Source organism: Dendrobates tinctorius, unplaced genomic scaffold, assembly GCF_039654945.1.
Source record: "Dendrobates tinctorius isolate UK_male_01 unplaced genomic scaffold, ASM3965494v1 ptg000129l, whole genome shotgun sequence".
Lineage (NCBI taxonomy): Eukaryota > Metazoa > Chordata > Amphibia > Anura > Dendrobatidae > Dendrobates > Dendrobates tinctorius.
The window spans coordinates 34,617,162-34,630,548 of record NW_027361797.1 but is presented as its reverse complement, the minus strand read 5'-3'; the positions used below and the strand labels follow the sequence as shown (position 1 = coordinate 34,630,548).

General features: G+C 47.0%; 1 protein-coding gene across 3 annotated transcripts in view; it reads left to right on the top strand.

Moving 5' to 3' along the window:
* Nucleotides 1–13,387, top strand: part of SYT17 (synaptotagmin 17) — a 161,523-nt gene that overhangs the window by 116,136 nt on the left and 32,000 nt on the right. For all 3 annotated transcript variants that reach the window (XM_073542948.1, XM_073542947.1, XM_073542946.1), the window contains one exon: nt 10,076–10,231. In XM_073542948.1, coding sequence (XP_073399049.1) covers nt 10,076–10,231 — 156 coding nt within the window. The remainder of the gene's footprint in view (nt 1–10,075; nt 10,232–13,387) is intronic.

Below are 13,387 nucleotides of genomic sequence, written 5' to 3'. Positions count from 1 at the left end.
GAGGAAAGACCTATGATGTTATCAAAAGCTCCTACACCGAGAACCTCTGCAGTGTGAGTGTGAACGGCAGAAGAACGGCTTATTTCCAGCAGAGCCGGGGAGTCAGACAAGGCTGCAGCCTAAGCCCAACGCTCTTCAACATTTACATCAATGAGCTGGCTACCGCTCTGGAATCTTCCACAGCACCAGGTCTCACCCTCCACGACGTGCAGGTGAAATTCCTGCTGTATGCAGATGACTTGCTGCTTCTGTCACCAACCGAGAAAGGCCTCCAAGACAACCTGAAAATCTTAGAGAAATTCAGCTCCACCTGGGCTCTACCGGTCAACCTAAAGAAAACCAACATCATGGTGTTCCAGAAGAGAAAGAGAAAATCAGACCAGCACCCTTCATTTATCCTCAACAACTGCGCCCTTACAGGAACGGACAAATATACCTATCTGGGCCTAGAGATTCACCGATCAGGGAGCTTCAAACAAGCCATAGAGACCCTGAAAGACAAGGCATGCAAAACCTTCTATGCCATCCGAAGGAAACTCTACCATCTAAAGCCACCAGTGAGGGTCTGGTTAAAAATCTTCGATTCTATCATCGCCCCAATCCTCCTGTATGGCAGCGAAGTCTGGGGTCCTCACACCTACCCAGACTGGTCAAGGTGGGATTCAAGCCCAACAGAAATATTCCACCTGGAATTCTGCAAGCACCTTCTCCAAGTCCATCGGAGCACCTCCAACAGTGCTTGCCGGGCCGAGCTGGGCAGATTCCCTCTACACCTATCGGTTCTAAAGAGGGCACTGTCATTCCGGGCTCACCTACGTAGGAGCAATCCAAGCTCCCATCACCATAAAGCCCTGACACATGTAGGGGAAACAGAAAAACCAGGACCCTCGGAACAGCTCACCCAAACCCAACCTGACCAGAAAACCAATCACAACAACCTGACAAAAGCCGGAATCAGGAAGATGGTAGACGAAGGCCAGGAGAGGTACGTAAGTGACTGGAAGAACGACATCATCAGCTCACAGAAACTGACCATGTACCGGAGTCTACAGAGAGACTACAGACTGGCTCCATACCTGGAGAAACTCCAGGACCCCAAAGACCGCAAGATCCTGAGCCGGTATAGACTCAGTGCCCACAGTCTGGCCATCGAATCCGGCCGACACAGGCAGAGCTACAAGCCCAGGGAGGAAAGACTGTGCCAACACTGTGACCAGGAGGCCCTGGAGGATGAGACCCACTTCCTGCTACACTGCTCCAAGTACTCAGCAGTGAGGGACACTCACTTCAGGAGACTCTCACATCTCTTCCCGGATTTCACCACCATGAAGGAGGAAGAGAAAACATACATCCTGCTGGGGGAAGAAGAGAGAGCAGTGGAGATAGCAGCGCAATATGTGAACGAATGCCATAGACTGCGAGAAAGAGAACTCTGATATGCTATGGACTTCTATGGCACCCACCCTGGATCTGCCCCAATCCCCCATCCACCTTCCCTATGCCATGGACTTCTATAGCCTCATCCTGGATCTGCCCCCATGCCGCCATCCACCTTCCCTATGCCATGGACTTCTATAGCCCCAACCTGGATCTGCCCCATCCACCTTTCCTACAGCCCCTTCCCAACATCCCTACAGTCCCTATCCCTATTCCCTTCTGTACACCTGCTTTGGCAAAACTAATGTGTATTTAGTCCTGCCAATAAAGCTTCTTTGAATCTTGAATCTTGAATCTATATATACTGACATGGCCGAAAGTGTTGGCACCCTTGAAATTGTTTTAGTAAAGGAAGTATTTCTCCCAGAAAATTATTGCACTTGCACATGTTTTGTTATACATATGTTGTTTATTTCCTTTGTGTGCATTGAAACAACATAAAAAAAATAGAGAAGAAAAATTTCACAAAAAGCCCCAAAAATTTGCCAGACAAAATTGTTAATATTTGGTTGCACACCTTTAGAATAAATAACTGCAATCCATCGCTTCCTATAACGATCTACAAGCTTCTTACACCTCCCAACTGGAATTTTGATCATTGCTCTTTTGCAAACTGCTCCAGATCTCTCATACTTGAAGGTGAGTTTTTGGTGATTTTCTCACACTGCATATTTTTGCTGCAGAAAAAATGCAGCATTTACGGGTATGCTCACACATTGCTTTTTTTTTTGCGCATTTTTCCGTTTGTTTTTTTCAGCGCTTTTTTGCCATGAACAATAAGCAGCATGTTACTGTACCAGTAGAATGAATGAGGTTTCTGAAAATCTCATGCACCTGCTGCTTATTTTCAGCATTTAATACTCATTCCTGTTTCACCCAATGGGAAAAAAAAACTTAGCAAAAATGTGTGTGTATATATACTGTATATGTGTGTATGTGTGCATGTGTGTGTGTATATTGTGGGGATGTGGCTCGCTTAGGTGCAGCGGGAGACAAATGTGAGACAGGTTCTTCCACAGTGCTTGCAGTTTATTCACGGCATAAACGTACAAGGCAACGTAACAGCAAACAAATAGCCATTTAGCTCAGGCAAAATAACACAATGTCCATAGTTGTAGACTCAGAGCAGGAGTCTCAGCACACATGGGAGGTTTAGTCCTCCCCACACACAACTCCTTGGTTCAGGAGCAGGCCACATTATAAGGCTGTAGCCACACCCACGTTCCCAGCAGCTGACTGGTCACCTGACTGTGACCTCACCACAGGTCCTTCAAACAAAAACAATAACAATATCTGTTATGCTTTACTTCTGCCTTACATTATAGAGACAAGCCATTTATGAGACACATATCTCCCATCGATTACACGACCCTTAGCCCTGCCACATACCTCCCCCCTCTGCCTAAAGCCGTGGGGCTTGGCACTTTCACCTACCAGGCAAGGGATTCTGGAGAGGGCATCGGCATTCCCATGTAGCTTCCCGGCCCTATGCTCTACATGGAAGCTGAAGTCTTGTAGGGCTAAGAACCAGCGGGTGACCCTAGCATTCTTGCCCTTGGTTTCCCTCATCCACCTGAGTGGGGCATGGTCGGATATTAACCTAAACTTCCGTCCCACCAGGTAGTACCGTAATGTGTCCACTGCCCATTTTATGGCCAAACACTCCTTCTCTACAACTGAGTAATTTCTCTCACAAGAAGTCAACTTCCTACTCAAGTAGAGAACAGGATGCTCCTCCCCACGTATCTCTTGGGAAAGGACAGCTCCTACCCCGACATCTGAGGCATCTGTCTGGAGGACAAATTCACGTTTAAAGTCTGGGGCCACCAAAACGGGTTGCTTACAAAGCGCTCCCTTCATTTCTTGGAAGGCTGACTCTGCTTCTTCGGACCAGCTGACCATCACTGACTTTGTCCCTTTAAGCAGATCAGTTAGAGGTGCAGCCATTGTGGCGAAGTTTGGGATAAACCTCCTGTAATATCCCACAATCCCCAGGAAGGCTTTAACTTGCTTCTTTGACAGAGGTCTCGGCCATGTTTGAATTGCCTCCACTTTATTGATTTGGGGTTTGATCTCGCCACGCCCCACTACATATCCGAGGTACTTGGCTTCTTCTCTCCCCAAGGCACACTTCTTCGGGTTTATTGTAAACCCTGCCTCTCTTAGAGCGTCAAACACTGCTTGGACCTTTTCCAGGTGAGTCTCCCAGTCCGGGGTAAAGATGACGATATCATCCAGGTATGCAGCAGCGTATAGCTTATGAGGTGCAAGGATTCTATCCATCGCCCTCTGGAAGGTTGCTGGAGCTCCCTGTAGGCCAAACGGCATCCGGACATACTGGAAGCACCCGTCTGGTGTGGAGAATGCCGTCTTCTCCTTGGCTTCCTGTGCCATGGGGATCTGCCAATATCCCTTGGTCAGATCCAAAGTGGTTATGTACCTGGCAGGTCCAAGTCTCTCGATGAGCTCATCAACGCGTGGCATGGGATAAGCGTCGAACTTGGAGACCTCATTCAGCTTCCGGTAATCGTTGCAGAACCTCCATTCACCATCAGGTTTTGGGACCAGGACAATCGGGCTCGACCAGCCGCTCTTGGATTCCTCAATGACCCCGAGCTTCAACATACGCTGCACCTCCTTGGAGATTACCTCTCGCCGGGCCTCAGGAATACGATATGGTTTCACGTTCACCCGCACATGTGGCTCGGTCAGAATTTCGTGCTCCACCACCTTCGTGCACCCCGGCAACTCTGAGAACAGGTCCCGGTTTTTCTGGAGTAACTCCCGGCACTGCTGCTTCTGGGCCTTCGATAGAGTCTCCGCTATGGTAACGGCTCCAACCTCCCCTTCTAGGTTGCCCAGCAAGCACGGAGTTACCGCTGGCTCTCTATCTTGCCACGGCTTGATAAGGTTAACATGGTAAACCTGGTATGGCCTCCGTCTTCCGGGTTGGTGGATCTTGTAGTTTACGTCTCCCAGTTTCTCCACCACCTCATATGGCCCTTGCCACTTGGCCAAGAACTTACTTTCCACCGTCGGGATTAGCACGAGAACTCGGTCTCCCGGATTGAACTGCCTCACTCTGGCTGACCGGTTGTAGACCCTGGCCTGAGCCTCTTGTGCCTGGCGGAGATGTTCTTTAACAATGGGCATCACCTTTGCAACCCTCTGCTGCATCAGTGCCACATGCTCAATGACGCTTCTGTGGGGCGTGACTTCGGCTTCCCAGGTTTCCTTGGCTATATCTAGGAGACCTCGCGGATGCCGGCCGTACAGAAGCTCGAAGGGGGAGAACCCCGTGGAGGCCTGGGGAACTTCACGGATAGAAAACAGTAAATACGGTAAGAGACAATCCCAGTCTCTACCATCTTCCTCTATGACTTTTCTCAGCATGCTCTTCAGGGTCTTGTTAAACCTCTCAACAAGGCCATCTGACTGTGGATGGTACACTGAAGTCCTCAGCTGGGAAATTTGCAAGACTCTGCACAATTCTCTCATCACCTTGCTCATAAAAGGTGTCCCCTGGTCGGTCAGGATCTCCTTCGGCAAACCCGTCCGGGAAAACACATGGACCAGCTCACGGGCTATACTCTTCGCAGAGGAGTTTCTCAGGGGAATGGCCTCAGGATAGCGTGTGGCATAGTCCAGGATGACTAATATATACTGATGGCCCCGAGCTGATTTAACTAAGGGACCGACCAAGTCCATGGCAATTCTCTCAAATGGCACCTCAATAATGGGCAGTGGCACAAGAGGGTTCCGAAAATGAGATGTGGGGGCAGTTAACTGACATGTCGGGCAGGACCTGCAATAGTTTACTATTTCCCGGTGACACCCAGGCCAATAGAACCTCTGTACAATCCGTTCCTGGGTTTTTTCCACCCCCAGGTGTCCCCCCAAGATGTGTGAATGGGCCATGTCCAACACTTTTCGTCTATAGGGGCCTGGTACTATTAACTGCTCTGCCACCTCCTCCCTTATTTTCGTGACCCGGTACAACAATTCCCCACTCAACATAAAATGGGGAAACCTTGTGTCTGCTCCCGGCTCTTGTGCAACCCCATTAATGACGGTGACATTGTTAAAGGCTTCCCTTAGTGTGGGGTCCCTATGTTGGGCAGTCCCAAAATTCTCCCCGGCCACCCCTAACTCCGGGATGTCAGGTACAGGGGACCCTTCCTCTTCATCCCCAACAAGGACACATAAAGGGAACTCGTCTGCCTCTGGTGGTGGCGATACCTCAGTGGGGTGGATTGGTTCCCTGCTCTTGCTAGCACACTCAGAACCCATCCCCCACAGATCCCAAAACAGACAGAAATCCCGGCCAATAATTATGGGATGCAACAAGTCTCGAACAACGCCAACTTCATGCGACTCGGTGCCATGCGCCGTTTCAATCTTCACCCTAGCCATAGGATAGTCCTTTGCATCGCCATGTATGCACCGAACACCAATCTTTTTACCCGGGAGTATGTTTAGAGGAAAACTGGCCCTCACAAGGGTCACCAAGCTCCCGGAGTCCAGAAGCGCCATTACTGCTCGACCGTTCACCTTCACGGGACACGCTTGTGGCCCCTTGTTAGGTAGCGAGTTCACACTGCAAGCTGGATATGCGTAGTATGAACTACGGCGTCCCATGCTGCAGTCCATCTGCTCGGTGGTCTGGGGACAACGGGCCGCTATATGTCCTGGCCCATGACACTTCCAGCAAATAACACCCGAGGGGACCTTGGGCACCGCCTCCCCCGCCCCTTTTGACCTTGGACGCACCACCCCTTTTTGTGACTCCGCCCCCTGCTGGGACCCCCAATATGGAATGGGCTGCTTCCCCAAGGAACCTTCCATCCCCTGGTATCTCTCGACCAGCCCAACCAGTTCATCAGCATTTTGGGGATCACCCTGGGCAACCCAAGTCTGTAGAGGTCTCGGCAGAGAATGCACAAACCGATCCATCACAACTCGCTCTACCATCTGTGCAGGGGAAGCCGACTCTGGCTGCAGCCATTTCTGGACCAGGTGCAACAGGTCAAACATTTGGGAGCGCGGGGGTTTGTCCCGGTGATAGGCCCAACGATGCACTCTCTGTGCCCTGGTAGTCATTGTTACCCCCAAGCGGGCGAGAATTTCCGCTTTTAATTTGGGATACTCTCTGGCATCTTGTACCGTCAGGTCAAAGTATGCCTTCTGGGGCTCCCCCGTTAGGTAAGGGGCCAGTACCTCCGCCCACCGCTCTGGCTGAAGTTTTTCCCTCTCAGCCACCCTCTCAAACACCGTCAGGAAGGCCTCCACATCATCCTCAGGGGTCATTTTTTGTAATGCGCGTCTTACCGCCTTCTCGACGTCGGTGGCATCAGCCCGACCTGGGGTTGGGGCGCTCGTCCTGCCCTCCTGGATGGCGGTTGCCAGAAGCTGCATCTGCTGCCGTTGTTCCTGCTGGCTTTGCTGGAACTGCTGCCGCTGCTCCTGCTGGCTTTGCTGGATCTGCTGTAACAGCAGCTTGTTGGTTTCCTGCTGCAGTGCCTGGGACTGGACCAGGTGTTTCATGAGGTCCTCCATGATTCCCGGCAATGCTTGTTGCCCCGCTGCAAACTTCACCCAGGACATGCAGCAACTGTCTCAAGTCTCTGCTGGGACCGCTGCCCGCACGTGTACCACCAATTGTGGGGATGTGGCTCGCTTAGGTGCAGCGGGAGACAAATGTGAGACAGGTTCTTCCACAGTGCTTGCAGTTTATTCACGGCATAAACGTACAAGGCAACGTAACAGCAAACAAATAGCCATTTAGCTCAGGCAAAATAACACAATGTCCATAGTTGTAGACTCAGAGCAGGAGTCTCAGCACACATGGGAGGTTTAGTCCTCCCCACACACAACTCCTTGGTTCAGGAGCAGGCCACATTATAAGGCTGTAGCCACACCCACGTTCCCAGCAGCTGACTGGTCACCTGACTGTGACCTCACCACAGGTCCTTCAAACAAAAACAATAACAATATCTGTTATGCTTTACTTCTGCCTTACATTATAGAGACAAGCCATTTATGAGACACATATCTCCCATCGATTACACGACCCTTAGCCCTGCCACAATATATATATATATATATATATATATATATATATATATATACACATTTATATATACTACTGTAACAGGCCTGGACATGTTGACAAGCCACAAAGCTTCTGGGAGAATGTCCTATGGTTAGATGAGACAAAAATGTGGAACTTTTTGGCAAGGCACATCAGCTCTATGTTCACATATGGAAAAATGAAGCATATCAAGAAAAGAACACTGTCCCTACTGTGAAACATGGAGGAGGCTCTGTTATGTTCTGAGGCTGCTTTGCTGCATCTGGCACAGGGTGTCTAGAATCTGTGCAGGGTACAATGAAATCTCAAGACTATCAAGGGATTCTAGAGAGAAATGTGCTGGCCAGTTTCAGAAAACTTGGTCTCAGTCGCACGTCATGGGTCTTGCAACAGGATAATGACCCAAAACACACAGCTAAAAACACCCAAGAATGGCTAAAAGGAAAACATTGGACTATTCTGAAGTGACCTTCTATGAGCCCTGACCTAAATCCTATTGGGCATCTTTGGAAAGAGCTGAAACATGCTGTCTGGAAAAGGCAACCTTCAAACACGAGACAGCTGGAGCAGTTTGCTCTTGAGGAGTGGGCCAAAATACCTGTCGAGTGGTGCAGAAGTCTCATTGACAGTTACAGGAATCGTTTGATTGCAGTGATTGCCTCAAAAGGTTGTGCAACAAAATATTAAGTTAAAGGGGTTGCTTTTCACATAATCTCAGTACATATGTGGGCTGCAGAATTATGACAATAAGTAATTTACTTTCTGTCACTAGTTTGCACGGTTTTCTAGATATTCTGAACAGAACGTCCAAGGGGGTGTGTGTTATGGCATTGAAATGAGATCTAGTCGTAACCTCCTACTCTACTCCAAACATGCCCTCTATAGCAACAACCCCACCCTCCATAGCTACAGGCCCTCCCCGTCCACATGAAGATGCCCTCATCACACAGTAACGAATTCTTCCCCTCCAGCAGCCTCACTGCAGAGAGATGCTCCTCCCCCAGACACACGCTGAACAGTGATCTATGGAAAGTGAACCTAGTGAGGAGGGAAAATCGTCCTGTATTCTGGGCCACTCCATGATTACAATACATAACTCATTATCAGTAATTCCTTCCCTCACTGTCCCAGGCTGCTGGCAGCAGTGAGAACAGACTGTGTGATGGCCAGTGATGGGGGTCTGCAGCTTCTAATCTGCACAGGGGATGGCAGTCACTGATGTAATCTGTTGTGTGACAAAGCCTCTGCTGTGTGAATGAGACAGCTCTGTGTCACTGATGTCTTCACACAGCAGCAGATTTGGTGCAGTGTATGTGTGAGCACTGTGTCTCTAATGACACAAATACTGATGGGAGCAGCCTGTCCAATCAGCAGCTGTAACAGTGCGAAGTGTTGGGGGGAGTATGTATGTATGTATTGTGCTGCTTTCACAAATACAGGATCACTGCTGTGTTGTTTCCAATGCTGGAATAATGATAAAGATGAGTGCTGGTGCAGTTTATTGCCAGCCAATGAGTGGGCAGTGGGTGGTGCTGGTCACTGGAGCTTGCTGGGAGTTTGGTGGAGCTTCGCACATACACTGCACCAAATCTGCTGCTGTGTGAAGACATCAGTGACACAGAGCTGTCTCATTCACACAGCAGAGGCTTTGTCACACAACAGATTACATCAGTGACTGCCATCCCCCGTGCAGATTAGAAGCTGCAGACCCCCATCACTGACCATCACACAGTCTGTTCTCACTGCTGCCAGCAGCCTGGGACAGTGAGGGAAGGAATTACTGATAATGAGTTATGTATTGTAATCATGGAGTGGCCCAGAATACAGGACGATTTTCCCTCCTCACTAGTTTCACTTTCCATAGATCACTGTTCAGCATGTGTCTGGGGGAGGAGCAGCTGCTCTCTGCACTGAGGCTGCTGAGGGGGAGGATTTGTTACTGTGTGATGAGGGCTTCTTCATGTGGACGGTGAGGGCCTGTTGCTATGGAGGGTGGGGTTGTTGCTATTGAGGGCATGTTTGGAGTAGAGTAGGAGGTTACGACTAGTTCTCATTTCAATGCCATAACACCCCCCCCCTTGGGCGTTCTGTTCAGAATATCTAGAAAACCGTGCAAGCTAGTGACAGAAAGTAAATTACTTATTGTCATAATTCTGCAGCCCAGATATGTACTGAGATTAAGTGAAAAGCCCGGACAACCCTTTTAAGGATACCATCATTACTGTCCAGGCCTATTTCATGAGTTTTAGTTTTTTTTAAATTCTGTGGATGCATGGTTGAAGTGCGATGTCTGACTTTCATTTGTTCATTTTCATAGATTTTTGATTTATTATTTCTTTTATTAGATTCTAATTATTCCTGTGAACATTGTGGGGTTTTTTTGTCATTAAACGAGGGGTACCAACAATTTTGACCATATATATATATATATATATATATATATATATATATATATATATTATTTATTTGTACATGTCTTTGCTTTGCTGTAATTGGTGTAGTTATTACTATATTATTATGACTGGGCTATACTTTATTTTTGGACAGATCCATTTGTGAAAATCCAGTTGGTTCATGGGTTAAAGTTAGCAAAAACCAAAAAGACATCATGCATGAGAGGCACCATCGACCCTTTTTACAATGAGTCCTTCAGTTTCAAGGTTCCTCAAGAAGAGCTTGAGAATGCCAGCCTAGTATTTACAGGTAAGTGGAAGAAGTCAAATAATAAAATAATCCATAAGTCTAAAATCGGGGAAAACATCACTCTGATGTTTACAGCTCAGCAAACTGTTTTAACGCTATGAGGCTCATTGTACACATTTTATAAAAAAAGGAGGAGGATTTTTTTTTCTGACACCAGTGCCACCCCTGTTCGTAGGCTGCATCTGGTATTTCATCTCAGTTTCAGCAACTTTTAAATCAGATTGAGCTGCAATATCAGATGCATCCTGGGGACAAGAGTGGAGCCGAGGTTGATTTCTTTTTTCTCACAACATCGCCTCCCCTGTTCATAGGCTGCATCTGGTATTGCAGCTCAGTCTCATCAACTTTTAATTCAGGCAGAGCTGCAATACCGGATGCATCCTGGGGAAAAGAGTGGAGCGGTTTCTGAAATAAAAAAAGGAGATTTTTTTTTTTTTTTGCAATCTCATTTACCTGGAGAACTGTACAGAGGCTAACGGCACAGAAACACACTACCTGTGAGGAAGCAGTCTGCTAAGTGCCTTTGGCTGTAGGCTACATCCTACAACTGCTGCACAGCCCCGCAGCCATATATACAGAATATATACAGAGCAAAAATGATATTGCATGTTCTATAGTGGAAGTAGTCTCAGTAATGTGTGTATATATATATATATATATATATATAAACACTGCTCAAAAAAATAAAGGGAACACTTAAACAACAGAATATAACTCCAAGTAAATCAAACTTCTCTGAAATCAAACTGTCCACTTAGGAAGCAACACTGATTGACAATCAATTTCACATGCTGTTGTGCAAATGGAATAGACATTAGATGGAAATTATTGGCAATTATCAAGACACCCTCAATAAAGGAGTGGTTCTGCAGGTGGGGACCACAGACAACATCTCAGTACCAATGCTTTCTGGCTGATGTTTTGGTCACTTTTGAATGATGGTTGTGCTTTCACGCTTGTGGTAGCATGCGACGGACTCTACAACCTACACAAGTGGCTCAGGTAGTGCAGCTCATCCAGGATGGCACATCAATGCGAGCTGTGGCAAGAAGGTTTGCTGTGTCTGTCAGCTTAGTGTCCAGAGGCTGGAGGCGCTACCAGGAGACAGGCCGGTACATCAGGAGATGTGGAGGGGGCTTTAGGAGGGCAACAACCCAGCAGCAGGACCGCTACCTCCGCCTTTGTGCAAGGGGGAACAGGAGGAGCACTGCCAGAGCCCTGCAAATTGACCTCCAGCAGACCACAAATGTGCTTGTGTCTGCACAAACAGTTAGAAACAGACTCCATGAGGATGGTCTGACGGCCTGAGGTCCACAGATGGGGGTTGTGCTCACAGCCCAACACCGTGCAGGACACTTGGCATTTGCCACAGAACACCAGGACTGGCAAATTCACCACTGGCGCCCTGTGCTCTTCACAGATGAAAGCAGGTTCACACTGAGCACGTGACAGACGTGACAGAGTCTGGAGACGCCGTGGAAAGTGATCTGCTGCCTGCAGCATCCTTCAACATGACCAGTTTGGCAGTGGGTCAGTAATGGTGTGGGGTGGCACTTCTTTGGAGGGCCGCACAGCCCTCCATGTGCTCGCCAGAGGTAGCCTGACTGCCATTAGGTACTGAGATGAGATCCTCTCAGACCCCTTGTGAGACCATATGCTGGTGCGGTTGGCCCTGGGTTCCTCCTAATGCAGGACAATGCCAGACCTCATGTTGCTGGAGTGTGTCAGCAGTTCCTGCAAGATGAAGGCATTGAAGCTATGGACAGGCCTGCCCATTCCCCAAACCTGAATCCGATTGAGCACATCTGGGACATCATGTCTCGCATCATCCACCAACGTCATGTTGCACCACAGACTGTCCAGGAGTTGGCGGATGCTTTAGTCCAGGTCTGTGAGGAGATCCCTCAGAAGACCATCTGCCGCCTCATCAGAGCATGCCCAGGCGTTGTAGGGAGGTCAAACAGGCACGTGGAGGCCACACACAATACTGAACATCATTTTGACTTGTTTTAAGGATATTAAATTCCACTTTCCACATTACATTCCACTTTAATTTTGTGTGTGACTCCAAATCCAGGCCTCCATTGGTTAATAAATTTGATTTTCATTAATGATTTTTGTGTGATTTTGTTGTCATCACATTCAACTTTGTACAGAACAAAGTATTCAATGGGAATATTTCATTCATTTAGATCTAGGATGTGTTATTTGAGTGTTCCCTTTATTTTTTTGAGCAGTGTATATACTAGTGATAGGGTTAAACAATGCCAAACAGCAGAGGGCAATTACTTCTGGCCTTGACATGACATATTTCAGGTTCTTGCTGCCTGCATGTGTCAATCACCAGCAAAGCTCTTGGCTGTTACTGAGACCTTTCAGCACAGAAAGTTGCACATATGTCATTATGTGCACTTATCAAACCAATTGTACACTATTACCACTTATAGTCCTTTTATAATTTGGGTAAATATATACACACCAGGTGAAATAAGTATTGAACACGTCACCAATTATCTAAGTAAATATATTTCTAATGATGCTATTGACATGAAATCCTCACCAGATGTCAGTAACAAGTCATCCAATCCACACAGGCAAAGAAATCAACTCATAGATGTCCATAAATTATGTGTAATAATGAGAAATGACACAGGGGAAAAAGTATTGAACACATGAAGAAAGAGAGCTGATATCTATCAGTATTTAGAAAGCAATCCTGCCACTTTGTGAAAAATAATACCAGATGGATCAACTGATGGACTATAAACCGATGTCTCATTACCAAGGTGCAACACATGAAAATTTCATGATGGGTAAAAACAGTGAACTGTCTCAAGACCTTTGCAACCTTATTGTTGCAAAAAATCTCTTATTACTACATTTTATGCCATGTGGAATGACCCCAAAAAAGTGATTTTGCAATTTCCTTTTTTTTTTTTCATTTTGGCATTCACCATATGGGATAATTTAATGTTAATAATAGTGTTATATTTTATTACTGCAGACAGTTATGAATGTGGTGATACAAAATATGTTATTTTTTAAAAAAAAATGTAAGATTTTATTTTCATTCCCGGAAAAGGGGGTAATAAGAAATTTTATATATTTTTAAATGTATTTATTAATATTTTTCATTTTTTTTTTACATTTTTTTAT